Source organism: Bemisia tabaci, chromosome 7 (assembly GCF_918797505.1).
Source record: "Bemisia tabaci chromosome 7, PGI_BMITA_v3".
In the NCBI taxonomy this organism is placed as follows: Eukaryota; Metazoa; Arthropoda; class Insecta; order Hemiptera; family Aleyrodidae; genus Bemisia; species Bemisia tabaci.
In genome coordinates, this window is record NC_092799.1 from 35215392 (window position 1) to 35236610 (window position 21219).

A 21219-nucleotide genomic window follows, 5' to 3' on the forward strand; every position below is an offset into this window, starting at 1 on the left:
GTATTACTTTCGAGCTCATCAAGTGGGGCTCAAAAGAGCAGCCAAACGTTTAACACGGAAAAAAACTAGAAATATGCCGCTCTGTGGCGGTCGGCATGTAACACATATTAGCGCCTACAAGACTGCATGAATACTTCACGCATAGCGTCACAGTGCGGTCAGCAGCGGTCGACGTGCAACGCATAGCGCCTACAAGACTGCATGAATACTTCACGCATTGCGTTAAACATAGTGCGTTCAGCAGCGGTCGGCGTGAAAGGCATAGTGCCCACAAGACTGTTGGAATACTTCACGCATTGCGCCAAACATAGTGCGGCGCGGCGGTGGAAGTTAAAATTATTGAACCACATTAATGATTGTTCTTTCATTATATTTTTGTTCATTTCTTGTTAATGGATTCATAGAATTTAAGAAAATATGAACACCCAACTCCTTCCAAATTTCTTGATACGACTTTCACGTCTAATAAACACAAAAATGTCTTCTAAAAAACATGCAGCAGAATTTCTAATCTGTATATTATTCTATCCTTCTCCCCCAAATTCTTCCGGTTTAATCGTTAACATAGTGCAGATACGTCCAAACCCTCCTAATTCCTATCAATCTTTTGTTACTCTCTTACTTGCTCCTTACTTTCCGTGTTTCTGTGGATGCAGGTGGTTTCAACGGTATATCTAGAATGTGCAGCGGGGAAAAATTTAACCCTCAGACAAACAGTTGGACGCCGATCCCAGACATGTACAATCCGCGTAGTAACTTTGCGATTGAGGTAATCGACGATATGATATTCGCTATTGGCGGTTTCAACGGTGTGACAACCATCTACCACGTCGAATGCTTTGATGAGAAAACTAACGAATGGTAAGTATCCTGGCTCTCACATCAGTGGAAGTCCACATAGTACAAGTATCCTGGACATCAGTGGAGATAGCCTGTAATGTCTATGCTACATGCCATGCCGAAAAAGGGATCTGAAAATGAGGTGGTACACGCTCAGTTTATCAATGATCCCATTTTGAGTTCCAATTTTTAGCGTTTGATCAAGGGACATTATCCGGCTCAATTTTCATCAAAGTGTCCACAGCAGTAAAAATAGTGCCCGGGATCACGGAATTTTATGAACACGTATCCAGATTTTCCGATGTCAGCGAGCTGAGCAACACTTTTTCGGCCAGAGGAATTGTTTATTTCCACCATTAGGCGTAGATACGACCATTTTCTAGGTCAATTTTGCACCTCTCATAAATGCATTTTGAGGCTAATTTCACACAAAATTCAGCTGTACTCAAATCCAAAGTTCAACTCCACCAATAATTCTCTGAAAATATTTCAAAATTTTTCAGTTTTCCTAACGCGCTGTACCATGAGAGATGAAAATTTACCGATTTTAAGGCTTTCTATATTATGCAGATGTTCTAGGAAGGGGAGGGATGACCATGATAGGTACTATTGAAAATTCTAGGGAGGTCCAGACCGTCTCTGGTACCTTCAGAGCCCATGGTTTCAGCATAGATTCACCCTAGTTGAACTGATTATTTTCCAAACCACGAATGCGCAAAAATTGCGAATGCGAGAAAAATAAGAAAACCCGTTTTATTCGCTTTAAGAATCTTCGAATTCTAAAAGAAGTATCCGCTATTAGAAGGCTATTTTGAAATCGGGCATGATTGATTAAACCATAGAAAACAAAGAAAAAACAATCGCGTTAAAATCGCTGAAATCATCAACATCTGAGCGATTATCCTCGATCTTGTCGGGATAAAATCGCGATTTCATAGCCCGGCAATATATTGCGATATTTTCGAAATGAAAATCGCGATTTATCGCGATTTAATCTCGATTTTATCGACGAAAATTGATCGCGATTTTATCGAACCAAAAATTGCGATGTGTAGCGTTTTAATCGCCATATATTGCAATTTGTAATACGATAATATCTCCATATATTGCAACCGATATAATCGCGATAACCAACCGATAAAATAGCTATTTATCTTGATCACTGGGACCCCCCGAAAAAACCCCTTAATTTTGATGTCTAGGTACGAGGCGACAGACATGAACATCTACCGCTCAGCACTCTCAGCGTGCGTGATCATGGGCCTGCCGAACGTGTACGACTATATCCACAAGCACAGGGAGCGGCTTATGGAGGAAAAGCGACAGAAACTCCTGGCGCTACAGGATCAGCGTGGCCAGGGTGGAGCGGCCAATGCCAACCAGGCGCCCGGCGCCCACGCTAACGCCGCCAGTAACGCCAGCGTCGCGGCGCCCGCTAGCGCTCAGAACGCCCAGAACAACCTCGCAGCCGCCTTCCAACTCGGCGCCAACAACGAGGACGAACTCATGGAGATGGCCGAATGACCGGTATGTTATGACGATCATCCCGGCATATCGTCACCTCCCGGCAAAAATATCACAAACAGTGTTCGAAACTCACAGGCGCCAACGCGCCAAATGCGCCTAGGAAATCGGTCATGGCGCCTAAAAAATGACGGCTCTGGGCCATCGTGGCCCCTACCCCCCCCCCCCCCAAAAAAATCATAGTTTTTCTGTTTGGTGATTTTCCGAAATTTCCCTCAAGTAACAGCTACTATTTCTGTAACTAAAACATCTTGCGTCTAACTCGTCACTAAATGCGCCGTGAGACATGTGCAAAAAGTCAATTAGGCCCCTAAAAAATATTTAATGGCCCCTAAAAATTGACCTTGATGCGCCTCATGGCTCCTGAAACTCCAATGTGAGTTTCGAACACTGAATTCAAAAGCGCCATGCGACGTTTCAAAATTTCCGCCGCCATTTTATTTGTTTACAGAGAAATTGTTGGTTGAATCTGTTTGAAAATTCCTCCGAATTTTATCGGCAGCACGGAGAAAATTTAGTTATATTTTCGCACAGCTTCGTTGAATAATTTTTCTGTTAAAAAATAAATTGGCAGCGGAAATTTTCAAACGTCGCATGGCGCTTGTGATACCTATTTTGGCCAGAACGTGACGATATCGTCCCAACATAGGGGCCGTTCAAGTACTACGTAGGCCAACTAGTGGTAAAAATGGGGTCTAAATTTGCTATATGGGATCTTCAGAGGGGAAAGATAGGTCAACAAAATACAGCCTTACCACCGCCTACGCGAAAATTCCCTCGATAAAGCATGTATTTTTGATCACATTAATGAATATTTTTCCTTGAAATGTGCAGGTATTTTAGATTGAAGCGTACAAAATTTTCTAAAAATTTTAGGGAATAATATTCGCAATTTTCCCACTAATTTGGTTTTTATCGGAGGAAACTTGGCGACGTATAAAGGCTCATACGGCGTTTTCCCTTAGCACGGCAGTGTGTGTAAAAATTTTGGGGAATAATATTCGCAACTTTCCCACTAAAGTCTGTTTTTATCGGAGGAAACTTGGCAACGTCTGAAGGCCCATACGGCATTTTTCCTTAGCACGGCAGTGTTGAAGCGTGACGTGAGCCTGGGACGCGTGACGCAGCGCAGGGACGCGTATCGATCCCCGACGCGCACGAGCGTGCCGGGACCTGCGCGCGGGACCTCGCCAAGCCGTCGCCGTGGGCAGCAACCAAAATAACCTGTGCATGTGCAAGACCACAACAATTACCGATAAACAGAGTCGCTTTCAAGTTCACCCCAGTGCTCTCCTCTCAGACCGGATGTTAAGTGAGTTTCAAGCTAGGAATTCGCCCTCGGAAAATACACCAAGTACCGTGCGTCCAAAGGTTGCCTTGAGCTCAACCTTTTGCCTTTCGTTCAAGGCCGAGAGTGGAGAGAGCCCGTGTGCTTTAATGTTCGCGTCCTCCACGGGGTTCTGGACTTGAACATAAGATTGGTTTTTTCTGCGAAATGAGACGAGCTGCGTGCTGAGGTGTCGTCGAAGTAAGTTTCATCATAGCTACTTACTCAACTCTAATTACTTTATTACTTTACTTTACTTTACTACTCTACTTACATTACTACTCTACATACTTTACTACTCTACATACTTTACTACTCTACATACTTTACTACTCTACTTACATTGGGTTATTTTCGGAGAAATTTGACGCTTCAAAACAAGTATGCCATCAGATGACTGTATTGATACATCTACAATAATTTGGGGTTATTCATCTTCAAAAGTTGGACCCTAAAAGAAAGAAAAGAGAAAACACGTTTCAATATAAACAGTCAAGTAATGCTTTCTTGAAAAAATTAGCATATGCAAAAATTCTAAAATGTCGCAATCGAGGCTCATGTTTCATTTCTTAAATTTTGCTATCGATTATGTATATAATTGTCACTTTTTTCGCGCAGTTGTGCGTTCTGTAACGCCCAACCGCCACTAGAGCGATCTTGCCAAAGTTCCTCTGACAAATCACATGCTTCATTTCCTGTTGGATACTTCCAATCTATAAAACTTTTCAAGGCGCCCTCTGATTCTTCTAACAGAAAAGAACTTCATTCAGAACCTTTTACGGCAACATATTACCCTACTAACCATACCAGACAAGCTGTTATGTGAAAATGTCATGTAGTGTGTTCTATTCGGCACCCATAACTTAACTTCACGTAACCTGTCGTTCCGAACGAAACGAGTATGCTGCCATGCTAAGGAAAATCGCCGTATTAACAATATGAACATTCAAGCGTTGCCAAACTTCCTCCGATAAACTGTAAATTTTTGAGGGGAGTTATGAGTGTTTTCCCTTGAAATTTTCAGATACTGAAGAATGAATTCCGAGTAGAATTCTGTGCAAAATAGGGAGAATGATATCCACAAGATTTCTGGCAAACTCGCGATTTATCGAAGGAAATTCGGCAACGCGTGAAGGCTCATACAGCGTTTTTCCTACGGCAGTATGTATCTTCTGTCAATTCGATTTTTTCAATTTTAGCTGGAATAAAAATTGCATTTTGTTTATTATTAACAAAATTAACAATGGCGTACCGATTCACTGATACACTTGTTCTACTATTATTACATTGGCGGTGATTTGCTTCACAGGTAAAAAACCCAAACGATGTCGAGCATAGAACTTGTTGGATTAACGAGTGGCAAGCATTTGGGAGATGATGAAGCAGCCGCCATATGCCCTTTACTTACACCCTCCACCCCCATCGGTGAACATCCGCTAGCAGATTCGACGCCTCCAGGTACGAAACTCGCGTAAGAAACTTTAGAGGAAACCTGAATGTTATAAAACATACTTAGCATTGAAAAATTCCTTGGTTTAAAGTACGCAAGTATGATTTGATTCTATTGAAATGCCAAATTTGAAGTCCGGGAAGTCTCTGTCATTTTGATGTCCCACCTCACAATGGAAACATTTTTGAAAATCCTTAGAGCTTTCCTGTCTGATCTCAAATCTGTTATCGGCCTGACTTGAACTTGGGCGTTGTGCTGCAGGAAGACCCTGAAGGTGGCAAATATTCTGAAAAATTTCCCCTCTTAAAATGAAGCTGATAGTGCTTTTCTAATTTAACTCTTGTTGATCTCAAAGCCCGTTGTTAGCCTTGCCGCAGCCGCCGCGTTCCACCGCAATGAACCTCTAAAGATGGCGATGATTCCGAAAAAATGTTTCATTTCAAAACGAAGCGGACGAAGTTTTTCCAATGGAAAAATACATCCTGATTCCATTAACATTGTCTTAAAAAATTAGCGTCAAGGGAATATTACAGGAATAACCTGTGCGTTTCCGGCGATCAGTTGATATAGGTAACCAGAAATGCTTTTTTGATGAGATAAGGGGGTCAGATGTACTGAATAGTTCTTCAAAAAATCAATTGCAAAATAAAATTACCGATGAAAAATTTGAAGATCTAATTATTGCTAAACAACCTTTGTCTCCATTTTAGTTTTAGCGTACGATGTGGAGAGGGAGCCAATCAGCATTAACACAGCCGTGCTTAGCACGTTGGGTCCGGATGCAGCGAAATATATCGAACCAGGAATCGATGTCTCGCCTCCGATCGATATACCGGGTAAGGATTATGATTTGAACCTGGAATTGCTTTATAAATATATCAAGATACCTGTTGCGTAAGTTTTGATGTCCCTGTAAAGCTATGCCATTTTGGCACTCAATACAAATCTTCCTCGATGGTAATCATTTTCTCTATTTTTTGCTTTGATTCCAAAAAGCCTGCTATACATGTATTAATCAACTATATTTTAATGTATAGTAAATTACACGTAACACATACTAGAGTGAAACTTATTGGTAGTCACACTCACTCCTCCAAGTAGTTCATGTTGAAGCGCACAGAGTGACTCTTTTGTAGCTTCTTGACCGGGCAATTCAAATTTTCCGTAACCAATGTACAATGAAAACGTTTATACTTGTATGTATCTTAGGTAGGAGTTGATTTCAGTAGTTTTCGTCGCGCGACTTGTGTTCTGCGTGAAATTCTGCAGAGCAATCGTGTATCAGGGAGCTTGAGTTCGTATCTTGTTGAATGGTCTATTCAGATTAAAAAAGCTAACACAGAGGACTTTCCTAACTTTTCTTGGAGAAAATATTTAATTGGCAGAAACGAGGCAACGTTGGAATGCTCATACGGCGTCAAAACACGACATGTGCCTTATCAGCCCCATTATTCGATGCCGCGATTATTTTAACGCGAGTTCGAATAATCCCGCCAAACACCGTGCGGCCGGCGTTGAACGCATATTAGCGCCTGCAAGGCTGTAGGAATACTTCGCGCATTGCGCCAAACAGTGCGGTTGGCGTGTCGCGCTGATCAGCGCCTACAAGACTGCATGAATACTTCTCGCATTGCGCCAAACGTAGTGCAGCCGGTCAGCTGCCGTGAAACGCATGATTTTTCGTCAAAATGTACCACAATCCAATTTGAGGGAGGAGAATCGAACGGAGCGTTCTGTAAATTGTTTAAAGGGATACAGACCTACTAACTTTGTCCTTATTTCATGCGTTCAGGAGGAGGCAAGAGAGCAGAGCTCGGCGCCAGCTTACAATCTTCCGATTCAAGTAGCTCCGTTTTGCACGATACAAGCTTCCTGACAACACACCATTTTATGAATGACGCCAACTTCCAGGTATGCCCACGCATTCATTTATCGTTTTTGACCTTCCATTTTCGACAGTCCCACCCAAAAAAAAGCAACACTCTTTTCATGAGTTTTTTAAAGTGACAAATAAGTTTCTATGAACATATTATTCGCTAAACACTAGACGAAGTTAAAATGAAATGAATCACGTGACATCTAAATATTATTTCTCCTGAAAATGTTTGGCAAACGGTCAGATAACCAAAATTTTTTTTCCCCTGATGAACGGTTTGAAACTTTTCAAGAAAGATTTTCTCTAAGGAAAAATTATTTCATTGTGCGGCATACTAAAATAAGTTTAGTGCCCAATTTGGCGCGAATAAACTTTGGTTCTTATTGAGCGAGTGGCTCAAATTTTCGACAGCCGCACCGGCTACGGAAATAACAGTCAGATGCAACTATTCCAACTCAATGGACGGTTATGTTGCATAAATACAATTAAGAAAGCGCGACATTTTTTCCTGCGTTCTCAGTGTCGCATGTTGTTTTATCTTACCGCGTATATTCATGCGTTATCCTTTCCGAACTCAATTTTCATGAATAAATTATTTGTTAGAACGCCACGTGTTAAAGCAGGTTGGTAAGGGTAATTGGGCCCATGAGCCCTCACCTAGCAAACCATAGACACTTCGACACATTTTGCAAGTTGACAACACTGTTTTTCCTCCGATTAAATCTATGAATAAAATCGATTCAGGTGAGGTAAGCTGCCTTACCAAAAATCGATTGTTTTACATACATTTAAAAATAGGAAAAATAGTGTTGCCAACTTTCAAGAATCGCCTCAGGACGCTTCTTCCTAAACTCTTCCTTGTTGGGCCCGAATTGTGTTGGCTGAGGTCGGCCGAAATCAATACTCATCAGCAATGGCTAGAACGTTAATGTTATCATAAAAATATGAGAAACCTTGTACTTATCTCGTCTGCGATGTTTCAAATTAGTTTTGCTCCTTTTTCCGAAGGAAATCTACGAATATTAATTCTTCGTGGAGAGAACTTATTCTGTCGATTAGAATTCATTCAAAAAAAGGCATGACATGAAAACCTCAAAATCGCACAAGGTACGTGGTTTTCGTGTTAAGCCACTCATATTTCACTCACGTTGATGATTTATTTTATGTGAAATTCAGTGGCGTGGCGTGAATTGCGATATATCGATTGTTATGCCATTTAACCCTATGGTAAAGAATCGATTATTAAGGTGTTCGCTGCGAACACCCTGTTTATCGATCCTTCTCCATGGGTTTAAATGGCATAACAATCGATGTATCGCAAAGCACGCCACGCCACTGGTGAAATTAAATTTAACGGATGTTATTTCAGGATAGAGGAACTATAGGCTGAATTTCGGTGAGTAGAGTCGACTTGACTTGACATCTGCGGACTGATTATTGAAATTAATAGACGAAGCCATAGACAAAGAAGACATAGGGAGTATGAAGCGATCCTATTGGTTGAAACGGGTGGTTCCTATAGACTAAGGGAGAAAATGATGGATTAACTATCGGGTCTCTCGAGGGTTGCTGTTAGTTAGTCTATTACCTGCCTCGCTTGTCCATTGCAACCACCCGCTTTCACCAATGGGATCCCTCCATATCTCTTTTGTCTTCCTTGTCTATAGCTTTGTGTATCAATTTCAATAATCGACCTGCTGGCAAGAATTCATGAGTTCGCTTCAATAAATGTGGCCAATTTTGAACCAACTTTCATGTTTGCAAATTTCAGGAGAATGGGAGTGTAAAGCCAAGCTACTACACATTCCAGCTGGGCAACGGGAAAGTGCCGGAATACGGGTTCATATCGTGGAATTGGCCGCTTATCCGGAAGTTGTGGTTCTGCGGCCTCATCTCCTCCATGGTAGCTTGTCTATGCACAGTTATCATGTTCATCTCCGTGGTACCCACTTCATGTGACCCACCCAAAGAGTGGTACCAGGGCTCGCTCTTCTACGAGATCTTCCCCGCCTCCTTCAAAGACACCAACTCCGATGGGGTCGGTGACTTGCGCGGTATTAGAACACGAATTCCGTACCTCAAATCGCTCCAGGTAAAATTATAGTAAACTATACTGCCTTGTTAGGAAGGAACGTCGTCTGGACTTTTACGCGTTGCCAAATTTCCTTTCATAAAACACGAATTCCCCGGGAAACTTATGAATATTTTCCTTCAGATGTTTCTGATAATTGTTTTGCAATTGCACCTAAAGTTCCTGAAAATTTCAAGGAAAAATATTCATATTTTTCTTCAACAATGAAAATTTTATCTAGGGAAATTTGGTAATTGTCGAATATTCATACGGCGTTCCTCCTTAGCATGATAGTACAGCAGCTACTTTATGTTTGCTTTTGAAATATGTCACGCACTAACACTAACATAGCAAAATTCCTCTCAGTTCCTGGGAGGAGCCGACCTTCACGGTAAAAATTAAAAAAAGCGACTAAAAAAAGCGACTGCAATGTTTCAATGTAGATTTTACAACAAAAAATGGCACTTTAACCACCCCCGTCGTAAAATTAGCTTACAATAGTGGTTAAAGTAGACTTTTTTTGTTGTTGTAAAATCTACGTTGGAACGTTGCAGTCACTTTTTTTTAGCAATTGAATTTTTAAATCAGAACTTTAATTTTTTTCCGGGTCTTAGTGCCACCCACATTCCCATGAGTATTGTTGAGTCTAAAGCTCTAATATATATTATTCTACCTCTCCTTCTCTATTGCTAATGATTGACATATATATTATTCTACCTCTCCTTCTCTATTACTAATAACTGTTAAATATCTTCTTTTCATGTATTAATTTAATATATTTAAGTGCTGTTCGTTAGTTTTGTTTCATTGAAGATAGTGTTCTCATCAATTTCATTTCCCTGTAAGTATTAAAAACATCCACCCGATTAACTTAAAAACTATGGCGTTGTTGCAGGTGAAGGCAGTGCGTCTGAACTCCATTTTCGCGGCGGACCACTACCCGGACTTCTACGAGAACGTGAAGAACTTCTCGCAGGTGGACCGGAGTATCGGGACGATGGAGGACATGGACACACTCATCGGGGCCCTCCACGCGGCCGACATCTCCATCGTCCTGGACCTCCCGCTGACCAACCTCTTCCTCCGCCCGCACGAGCTTGGGGTGTCCGACGCCAGCCCCACCGAGAGCTCCGAGATCAGCAACATCGAGAACATCATGAACTTCTGGCTCGATCGCGGAGTCGACGGTTTCTACGTGAAAGGCCTCGAACACTTCACTTCCAGTCCCTTCTTCGTCAGAGATGTTTCCAACTGGAAGGCTGTTCTCAGGTAAAGGCAGAGATAATTGTCGCCTCTTACATATGAAAGCCTGTGTTTCACTATCTCCACTCGGCCCCAGGGAGCATTCATTTATATTTTCCTCTTCCCGGAAATTTTCACTAGCCCAATTTGTACCAATACTAAGCTGATGGTTTTGGATTCATGTGATACGCGTATAATCGGAGCGGAAATTTCGAAACACCGCAACCAAGTTGCATGTGCATTATTGCAGTTTCACAGTCGCACAGTGGAATCTATACTAATAAAGCAGACTTCACGTTGATTGACTCACTCACTGACTGACTGACTGACTCACTCACTCACGTATCAGCGGATCTCGTGAACGGGAGGCCGTGTGACCCTGAGATTCCGCACTGGGATCCCTCTCTACCCCGAGGCGCCGGATAAGGGAGGATTTCGCGATCCGCCCGCCGGTTCGCGGGATATCGCGGTTCGCGTGGGTCGATTTTTCCGTAAGGACAACGGGTGCGAGAGAGAGTGCGAGCGAGATAGAGCGATTTCCGCGTCTCGCGCTGGAAGACAGCTGATAAATTTTACGTACGTTCTTCTGGTACGCGCAACGGGTGCGAAGAAGATGGAAGGAGTTCGGCGTCCAACGAGTGCGAGGAGGATGGAACGAGTTCGGCGTCGCGCTGTTGGAAACGCCGCGCCATGATTTTTGCGAGCTCCGACTCGTGCATCCGTTGCCGGGCTACTCTCTCAGGGATGTGAAAATCTGGAAAATCTGTCTGTGCATTAGTTCTGTTTTGAAATGATTTAGGCGAATTCTCGAAAAATTTTGAGAGAAGCTGTTGTTTGGCTTCAAAAATAAAATAAATAAACCCAAATGGAACATAAAGACGGTGTGCAACGTTGCAATCGGAGGAGAAGCGGGGTTTTTGCGCGCATTTCATCAATACTTGACTCCGATCGTGGAAGGCGCTCTTGATACAACTATTTCACCACGGGGGATGTCCACATTGCTGCTCGCTATATTGAAGGCGTTCTGTACTGTGATGACGGCTCGGTCGAACAGCGCCTGCAGACGCGGTGCTGACAGCAGAGCAAAACTAGAACATCGTTTCGACATTCTCCACCTGCTTTCTGTTTCTATCATAGTTTACCGAAACACATGAGTCATACTTGCAAAATTTTGGATCATCGCTAATGTTTTTTCCTTTTTTTTTTCTTAATTTCAAAGCATTAAATCTTATACAAGGAAACCGATGGTTACATCCCATAGTTCTCGTAAAATCGAGATTGGATTCTTGCAATTCGTCACTTTTAACAAGCAGAAATGAAGCGAGCAACTATTTGAACTCCGGAGTGGGTATGTGGTATCATAAAAAATTGAAGGAAAATCATACGTTTTCGCCCATCCCAAGTAACAGATGTTTATGAGTTTTATGCGCACATTTACGTAGTCTTAGTTGAGTAAGAAATTCGCGTGTATGCCACGATATTGATTTGAATAACGCGCAATTATAATACTCTTAGAAATTCGCCAGGAACACGACGTATTTGCCGTGATATCGTGGTGATTATCGTGTAATTTCTAATTTGTTTTTCAAAATCCCTGGAAAAATCACGTTTTCTCCGCGATGTCGATGACAAACCCGCCATTGCTGAGAATTAAACGAAACCGTTGGTTAAATCCCGTAATTTTCGCGGCTGAAACTCACCAGCTGTAACTTCAATTAAACATTGGACTGACAAAAGTAACACATCTTTATGAAAATAACCAACTTTTGATTGGGTATTGTTGATTATTATAATGATCATATGAGCTTACTGCAGAACAGACCAAAATAGCAGCTTTAATCAGCATACTACTAAGCTCTGCATTTTTATCAAACCAGTGCGTCTCGCCAATTTTGAAATAGTAAAAAATAATTCAGAAACACAATTAGTAACTGATCACTAATCGCAGTGATTGCTGATGGTGGGGGTTTTCCTGTGCGTAGCACGGGTTTCCTGCTAGTAAGAGATAATAGAAGAGGTCGGACATGAAGTTTTTGGCTCAAATTTTAAATTTTGATGTTTAATTAGTCACAGATTCAATTTTAAGGGGTGTCTCTAATAGGAAATTTCATGAGGAAACCACTTAAACCACTCTTAAACTTTATTGTCTCATATTTTCGAAAATATAAGCTTTCAAAGTTGTTGAATTTTGTTCAACTTCTCCCATTCAGTAAAATTTTAGGAGCCAAATTGAATTTTTGCGTACGGGCCAAGGCGAATGAAAATATAACGCTGCCGCTGCTTCCCGATTGCGAGTTCAATCTGTCAATGTTTTCAGGCGCCACGATGGCCCAGCCCCCCCCCCCCCCATTTTTAGGCGCCAAGGCTCGATTTATAGGATTATTTTGGCGCATGGCGCCCGGGGAAGGCACCAGGACACTGCTCTCATTGACTCGGTCTCGTGTGCGTCGATATGAGTCTAACTCACTTTGACAAGAGTCCTCTTGGTATTGTCACAGGTACTACTCCACATTCTACCGGCCGAAGATCATGATGTGCTCGAACACGGTTCTGACGAAGCTCATGCACGAATACCCGCTGGAGGACGACCGGCTGGCGACGGTGCTGCGCTCCTTCGACCTGGTCGACGTCTTCCTGAACGTAACGGAGCCGGTGGGCTTGCGGGCGCAGATCAACGGCGTGCTGCGCGGCGTGACGTTCAGCCGGATGGACTACCCGTGGGTCCACTGGAACGTGGGCAACGTCGAGACGTCGCGGATCGCCACCCGGGTCGAGGCCCTCAACGCGTCCCTGGCCGCCCTCTTCATCAACCTCATGCTCCCCGGCACGCCCTCCATCTTCTACGGCGACGAGATCGGCCTCACCAACATCGTCGACCACAAGAAAGAGGTCAGGCAGGGTTCCAATTTTTCATGGAAAATAAAATGGAAAAAGTTGGTGACGTAGTCAACGTTCGTTAAAAATCAGCACACTGAAAGAAAAGATTAGTAGTATTCACCATTCCTTCACGCTTTATTTCACACAGCGTCAATTTAGAGTCAATTCTGTCAGAAGAAAGGTAAACGTTACTATATAATGGTACAGATAACCATTTCTTTGGCAGAATCAACTTGAAGACTGTATGACGCTGTATTTCACACATCGTGAAGGAATGGTAAATTCTACCAATCTTTTTCTTCAGTGCATAAAGATGAACATCCCAATACAGAGGGAAAAAGCTTATATGAGCACAATTCTGCCAGATGAAAGGTAAACGTCAGTATAATATGCTAGCACAGGTAACCATTCCTTTGGCAGAATCAACTTGAAGACTGGTAGAAATTACCATCCCTTCACGCTGTGTGAAATATAGCGTGAAGGAATAGTAAATTCTACCAATCTTTTTCTTCAGTGCATAAAGCTGAAAATCTCAATACAGAGGGAGAAAGCTCATATGAGCACAATTTTCCCTCGAAGGGATGTGCTGTTTGGTGCAACAATAGTTACGACTATTCAGGAAGGCACATATCTTTGAGGAAAAATTGTGCTCATATGAGCTTTTTTCCTCTGTATTGTGTTTTCAGCTTTATGCTGATTTCTAACGCACTTTGGCTACGTCACCAACTTTTTCTGTCTAAAGGACTCGTGCGTTTACTGCAATTAGTTTGAAAAATAAAGTCTTGGAATTTTTGTGAGATATTTCATGGAATTTAATAAAAATGTGAAAGGTATTGTAAACTATTTTTTTAAGTTGAATGCAGAATTAAATGAGAGGCTAATGGTTTTTGGTTCATGGGGGTTTTTTAGTGCGTGTTGCATAATCAGCTCCTTACAAATATGTTTCATATTTTTCACAACTTTGTGAAATTTAATGGAGTATTTTACGGAAATTTCCGATTTTTCGTATCGCTCATTTCAGTTCTGCAACTCCTAATATATGTACAAATTTTCCCAGGGTTGAACTGCTAGACTGCTGCTGTCCCAGAATAAGACTTTTTTCATCTCTAATTTTTGTCCGAAAACCTCCCCTCCCCCTTTGCGTCGGTGCTACGGCTCTCAAGTTTTTATGAAATTCGAATGTCAATCGACCAGCCGTTTTCGCTCTGACAGATATTTGTGCCTAATGAACGTCTTTCAGAGAAAGACGGGAAAGCGGCAGGAAACGAGACAAATTTCAAGAACAAATCGGTGTCTGCTATCGCATAGAGATTTCTATAATTGGCTCGGGAACTTCCTCCGAACTGCATCTTCGCTAGCGTGTGTTTTACCGGCTACGAAGTTGTTAATGATTCTCGTCACCTGAAGTTCGCCCTTCATTTCTCTGAATAAGCATAAAACATACATAAAAGCACGGTTAGTTATTTAAATGATAAACCGTCATCCGCTGTATCATGCTTTGACTGAGGCAATGCATGAAATTTCATATTATTTGTAAACATTGCGTGTTTGAAGTTCGCTTCCAATTACCTTCGAAAGGCAAGAGACCGAATTCGAAGAAATTCGTTCGCATCAGAGAGGGTACGTCTCATTCGTCGTTCATATTTCATGGCAGCATAAAATTATTACAAAATTTTAGCATATGCAGAATCTTATCAATCCCATTTTACATCTACCATGACTTTTATTGACACCTATACTTACAGTTCCAGCGGGTGATTAACCACTTAAGACCAGGCGTGCTTGATCACTAAGCTGATCCGTGGATCGCGGGTGGACGATGAGCACCTTAATACACAGTGTACACACCGGCAGGCGCAGTGTAGGCAATTTGTGTACACTGGTCAAATGGTGTAGCGTTTGCAGTATTTCTTCGATGTTGAAGGCGCTATGCATGGCTGCGAGCGCAGGCGGGTGGGAATTTGCACGCGATGCTTCGAATTTGCGACATCAGCCAATTGAAATTATCAGAAGAGTATTATTTTTGCTGAAAACGGCTACAATGACTTTAACTCTGATGCGGATGCACAAATTACCGCTTGCACATTGATTTTTCTGTGCATTACTGCACCTGGGCTGATGTTTTCTTGGTGTTAGTTAAATTGGACTTTTTTCATTTTTATTTTTTTGATTATGAAGTAACTTAACCACGTTGATTGTTTTGTCAAAATCACCTCGACCGATACTTTCTAATAATGTGCATTTAACAGATAGAGCGTTTATTTAAGGAATCGACTAATTGCATCGCAAATGTGAGATTTTTGCTATAGCAGTGTTAAAACTAATTAAGCTTCAACCAGATATGTCTCCGTGGTAACAGAGTTCTATATACATACGCATTGTAATGCTATAAACCCGTGTGAATAAAGTCATATCCACAGCATTATTATGAATATTATTATTATGAAGTTGAATAGTTATTCAATAGTTCTGATTGTTGCTAATTGTAAGCAACAAGCAGTTTCGATCAGAGGAGGAGTTAACTGTACATAGGAAACTTAAAGTGCCTACCTACCGAGTAAAATATTTTTGAAATTTCTGAATTTGATTTTTATTTGCTTGGCAGTTTTTGGATGTGCATCACCTTCACCAGGTGCCACCGATGCATTGGGGAAATGATACGAGCTTTTCGGGGGCACACGACTATTCGTGGATTCCGAAGGGCCAGGCGCTCATGATCAGCCGCGTCAACACCATCTCTAACATCCTCGAAGTCCGGGACAAAACGCCAGCCATGTACACGCGCGGCACCGTCAAGAACCACGAAATCTTCCTCAACTGCGCTGTCGACAGGTAAAAACTCAACCGTGTCACCTTCTAACTTCCCCAAAGGTTTTCCAAGCCAGGTCCTCTGATAGTAATAGATCGTTTTCGATACATCAAAAAGGTGAGATTGTATCGATATTGATTGGTTCAATATGTAAACATAGCCTCAAAAGTCAATCGAGTAATCTGAGGAAATGGGGCCTTTCTGAAAGATTTTTGATTCTTATGAGTATTAAATGGCATCACAAGGTGAAGTAGTTAGGAATTTTCTCATTTTCAGCTTTTCCGACGGAAATCCTGAAAGTTTTGTTTGAGGTTATGTTCTATTTTTTTTAACCAAACGATACATCGAATACCACAATCGAAAACGATCTATTTGGTTACAACTCTGCCGTGCTAAGAAAGAACGCCGAATGAACATTCGAGAGTTACCAAATTTCCTTCGGTAAAACGTTTATTTATGAGAAAAGTTATGAATATTGTTCCTTGAAATTTTTAGGAACTTTAGGTGAAATTGCGAACAATATTATCTGAAAAATTGGAGGAAAAATATTCACGAGTTTACCAAGAAATTCGTGTTGTAATAATCAAAATTTGGCAACGCCTGACGGTTCATACGGCGTTTTCCCTAGCATGTTAGAACTGGGGTCCAAGTGACCTTATGTCTTCTCGATAAATACCACGCACAATGCACATGCCGCATTTAAATATATCAAACTTCCAGGTAAACTTCAAAATTCACGGTAAAAATGGACGATAGCCGAAGATGAATAAAAACTGTAAAATTCCAAAAAAAAAATAAATAAATAAATAGATAGATAAATAAATAAATAGGAACAAGATTGGTCCATTGAGAAGTTGCAATCATTGCAGAATCGGATAATTTACTTTATGTATTTTAATACTGTTTATATTTATTTGACTTTTCAGTCTTTTTGATGCAATTAATATTACTCAGATTTATGCGCAGGAGCTTGAGGCAACCGTCATTTTCAAACCTAAAACAAATAATTCAGGGAGTTTGAAAGTTGGCACGAAATTTTTAACCGATTGATTCGATACGTTGCAATTCATTTCAACCAGAACTGAGTCCAGAAACGATCACCTTAATAATCTCTGCCAGATATTTCGTAAAATTGATGAAGATGAAGCACTGTTGATTAACTCAAGAGAATCGATCGCACAAGTTTTGAGTGACCGGCTAAAAACTTACGGGCGCATAGCGTTTGTAAGGGCTAAGGCACATACATTATGAGAGATAAAAATATCACCCTTTTTCCTAGATTTTTGCATCAGGAGCCGTATCCAGACACCTCATACGGAAGGAGCGGAATGGGTGGCCGGGGGCCTCCCCCAGAATATTTTTAAGGTTTCGAAACACCTAATATGCAGTTTGAGTCGATTTCGTCATGAATAACTCCCAAATGTAAGCGTCTTTCCTTCTTGTTTCCTCTGTCTCTTCCTTCTTCCTTCCTTCCCTCATTCTTCCTACTTTTTTTTCGACCGAACCGGACCGAACCTTTGTCCCCCCTTCCGATCCACCTATGATTCAGGAGGCTAACACATGACACATTGTAAAACAATCAGTGGCGTGGCGTGAATTGCGATATATCGATTGTTATGCCATTTAAACCTATGGAAAAAGATCGATTATCAGGGTGTTCGCAGCGAACACCTTAGTAATCGATTCTTTACCATAGCTTCAAATGGCGAGATATCGATAATCGATTATTCACGCTACGCTACTGAAAACAATCATATTTTCTTGCATAATTTTTTCGTAATTTACCTTGTTTTTTAATCATCCCACCTTGCTTTTGCTTAGGTATTCAGACGAATACTTACTAACCGTAGAGCGGACTTATCCTAGAAGGCATTCAGTGGCCCTCATCACGAATCTGAGAGAGCAACCTCAGACAAGGGACCTCTCGTCGATTTACTTCGGTGGATACGTGCTCGGAGGTATAAGTCACTACCTGGACGGCCAGTACCTTCAGTTCCACTCTTTGACCGTTTTCCCTGGCGAGGCGCTCATCGTCAAACTCGACAAGTGAACAGACAACAGGAACAAAGAAACTTATTGAAAAAACGCGGACCCACTATGGTACTGTCGAGGACCATACGTTGTTTTTTAAAAGTCCCGCTGTAAACAGATACTCTCTGCTTGATGTCCTCCATAGGTCTGATATCCGTTGCGGACTGCAGGTGCGCTACAATTGCTCACCCGAAAGGCCCTCCATCCCTCCAAGAGGAATTCTAACCGTTCATTTTAGAAATGTGACGCATAAATAAGTCGTTTGGGTCGAATTCTTACTTCTCAGCTGAATCATTTACTGGCTCATTCGACGACCTATATGTAGATCCAATGATCAGATCAAGGCGAAACAGTGCATTTGATTGAAACGCGTATGAATAATTTGATTCACATTAACCATCTAATGGGAAAGAACATACAGTTAACATCCCGAATGTGTAAGTAACGTTGCGTACGTACAAAATTAGCTAAAATTTTCGTTTAGAAGACAATTTTTACGGAAAATGAGAGCGAAAAATAGGATCGGATACTTTTTTACATTTAAAATGGAATTCTGTCAACCATGATTCACAGTTACACAGTTTTTACGAGAATACTCAGGGTGTAACATTTAGTTCTTTACTCCCGAGGAAGTTACATTTATGACGATTTTTTTTAAAAAATTAATGATTCTTCTGATTAGAGAATATAATTATCTCTCGTCTCGAAAATGGTGGAAACTCTGTTCTTTGAAATAGTAATATACTGATGCGCGCTCTAGTGTATGGAGCAAATAGGTTACTATACTAAACATTTAATACAAAAAGTGTTTTTTCAGATATGAACAACATTTAATTTTTAATCATCGTGAAAAGGGGGCACAACGTGGCAAAATACGATAGAAATAAAATTTATTTTGTTACCTTCTTATTACCAAACTAGTATCATCATAAAGGTGATACTGCACATACGAAGAGGACGTATTTGAGCTATACGTCGCTTAAAAAATGAAAACTCCTGGATTCTCATCCTCCTAAATCTTTCCTAATCTTGAAAAATCGAACAGGAAAAATATTTTTCTAAACGATAGTCGTAGTTTTACGTGATTAGTCAATAAGTTTATGTTAAGCAAACACGGATATCACTTTTTACGATAAATTTAAGAGTAAATTTTAAGAAAGGAATTTGAACTTGATTCGTGACATTTTGATTTTCTCTCTCAGTGAAGGCAAAACAGAATTTTTAGTCATTATGAGACAAATTCTTGAAAAAAATGGAGGAATAAAAGTCTAATTAATGAGCATTCGCCATACGCTTGAATGTTTATGTAATGTAGAATTGCAGATTCAACGAAGGATTACAATATAACATAATAAATAAAACAGCACTGTCACATTTGGGAGCAAAAAACTCACTGGCCGAGGAGGATGATTTTTTGTGTACTTAAAAGTCCTACATGAGAAAAACAAATCAAAGGGGCTTTGTGCCCTCAGGAAGTTTATATAAAAAATCCTTACTTATGGATAGCTTACTCATAGATAATCATTCAATGAGTTAGAGGTAATACATACGATAATATCACCGAATCGTATTATCATTGCCCATATACTCTCTGTACGTTTTTCTACATTTAAGTTTGAACGACATTAAACCTCCATTTTGTTTTCATTTGCTCAAAGTTGATCATGGTTAAGGTCAAGTTTTCTTTGGTCCAATCTTCAACGTTACGATGGATTTGGTAAAATTTTAAGGTGATACTATTTTGTATTATTTTTATTCAATACTGGAACAGGTTTGAGGTAAGGAAATTCATGACAAGTTGAAATAAATTGGTGCTATTTTACTTGACAGGCTATAAAATAGCCTTCTATCTGTATTAATTTATTTATATCAATCAATGTTCTTTACCTCGGAAATGTAGCAGATGAGCGGTTTTTATAATGTTTGTGACTCCCGGAGAAAGCATTCTAACAAAATGAGAAGAAAAGGAAATCAAATTTCAGATCAGATTAGGTAAATAAATACAAAAAAAAAATCGTGATCGGAGTTTTAGTTAAGTAGTTTGATATTTAATTTATACATCAGATTATTTGGATGTCGCCAGCTAGTCTCGTTTAAATTGACAGAAATGTAATGTAAGACCTCCTTTCTCTCGGAAGATTCACGCTTTCTTTATACATGTCATCTATGCTGTGTCTGTTAATCACTGATTCACCTCTGATAATTTTTACAGAGTATTTTAATAAACGTTTTTATTTGTTCATCGGCTCTCCTTTTTTTATTACCTCATTTATCATCCAAGCTTTTCCTAAACTTGAAATAATAGAGGGAACTTTTATCACCTCGCTCCTTTGACGTGTTAGGACGGCGATTATTTATGCACATCGAATATCCGTGTTAAATACAGTGGTCTCTCTGTAGCGAGAACCTCTAGCGGTAAAATCGGCCGGTCCCAGTCCCTTAAATTAAATACATGTATTACAATACATATATCCTATATTAATCATGTATTTTTCTCCCAACGTAACGAGCGTGACAACGGAGCAACTCTCTCTGAAGTGAGCGGCCAGCGACCTGGCTCATCATGGGTCAAAGTGCAAGTTCGTACCAGGAATCGGCCTTTTCAAAAGAGTAAACACCAACTAATGCCGTTTTTTACGGGTCTCCAGTGGCTGACAAATCAGGACAGTTTTCCAAGAGATACGGGCATAGTTTTAACATACTTGTATATAAATAGAAGAATTTGTTTGGAAAATTGATTGGAAAATTTGGAAGAAAAATGGTGTTATGTAATTTTCTATCATTTAAAATGACAGTAATCCACACTGAGTGTGCAAAAACTTAATGGTAAAGACAAGTTGAAAAACGCTAACTCCGTGGGTTAAACGAATCGTGACGAATGAGGTGCGGTCGGCGCGGACCGCATAATAGCGCCTACAAGACTGTAGGAATACTTCAAGCATTACGCGTTCTCTATGCTGCGCGTTTTAATCGTGGAAAATTCTTAATTTCTCGGTGCCGAACCTACTCTGCCGTGCTAAGGAAAAACGCCGTATGAGCATTCGCATGTTGGCAAATTTCCTCTCAGAAAATATTTATTTTTAAAGAAAGTTTTGAATATCTTTCCTTGAAATTTTCAGAACTTTTAGATAAAATTAGCAACAAAATTCTCTGAAAAATTGAAAGATAAATA

General features: G+C 40.6%; 1 protein-coding gene across 3 annotated transcripts in view; it reads left to right on the forward strand.

Annotated features, from left to right (window-relative positions):
* klhl10 (kelch-like protein 10) overlaps window positions 1–20289 on the forward strand; it is a 35378-nt gene extending 15089 nt beyond the window's left edge. Inside the window, exons 1-9 of one of the 3 annotated variants that reach the window (XM_072302092.1) lie at window positions 2231–2367; window positions 5001–5149; window positions 5852–5977; window positions 6934–7052; window positions 8789–9109; window positions 9984–10357; window positions 12829–13219; window positions 15813–16039; window positions 17838–20289. In XM_072302092.1, coding sequence (XP_072158193.1) covers window positions 5017–5149; window positions 5852–5977; window positions 6934–7052; window positions 8789–9109; window positions 9984–10357; window positions 12829–13219; window positions 15813–16039; window positions 17838–18066 — 1920 coding nt within the window. In that variant the 5' untranslated portion in view covers window positions 2231–2367; window positions 5001–5016 and the 3' untranslated portion in view covers window positions 18067–20289. Of the gene's footprint in view, window positions 1–656; window positions 862–2042; window positions 2368–3548; window positions 3893–5000; window positions 5150–5851; window positions 5978–6933; window positions 7053–8788; window positions 9110–9983; window positions 10358–12828; window positions 13220–15812; window positions 16040–17837 lie in introns of those variants that run through there. The other 2 variants (XM_019044083.2, XM_019044082.2) reach the window with 2 other exon arrangements.
* Window positions 20290–21219: the final 930 nt, after the last annotated feature.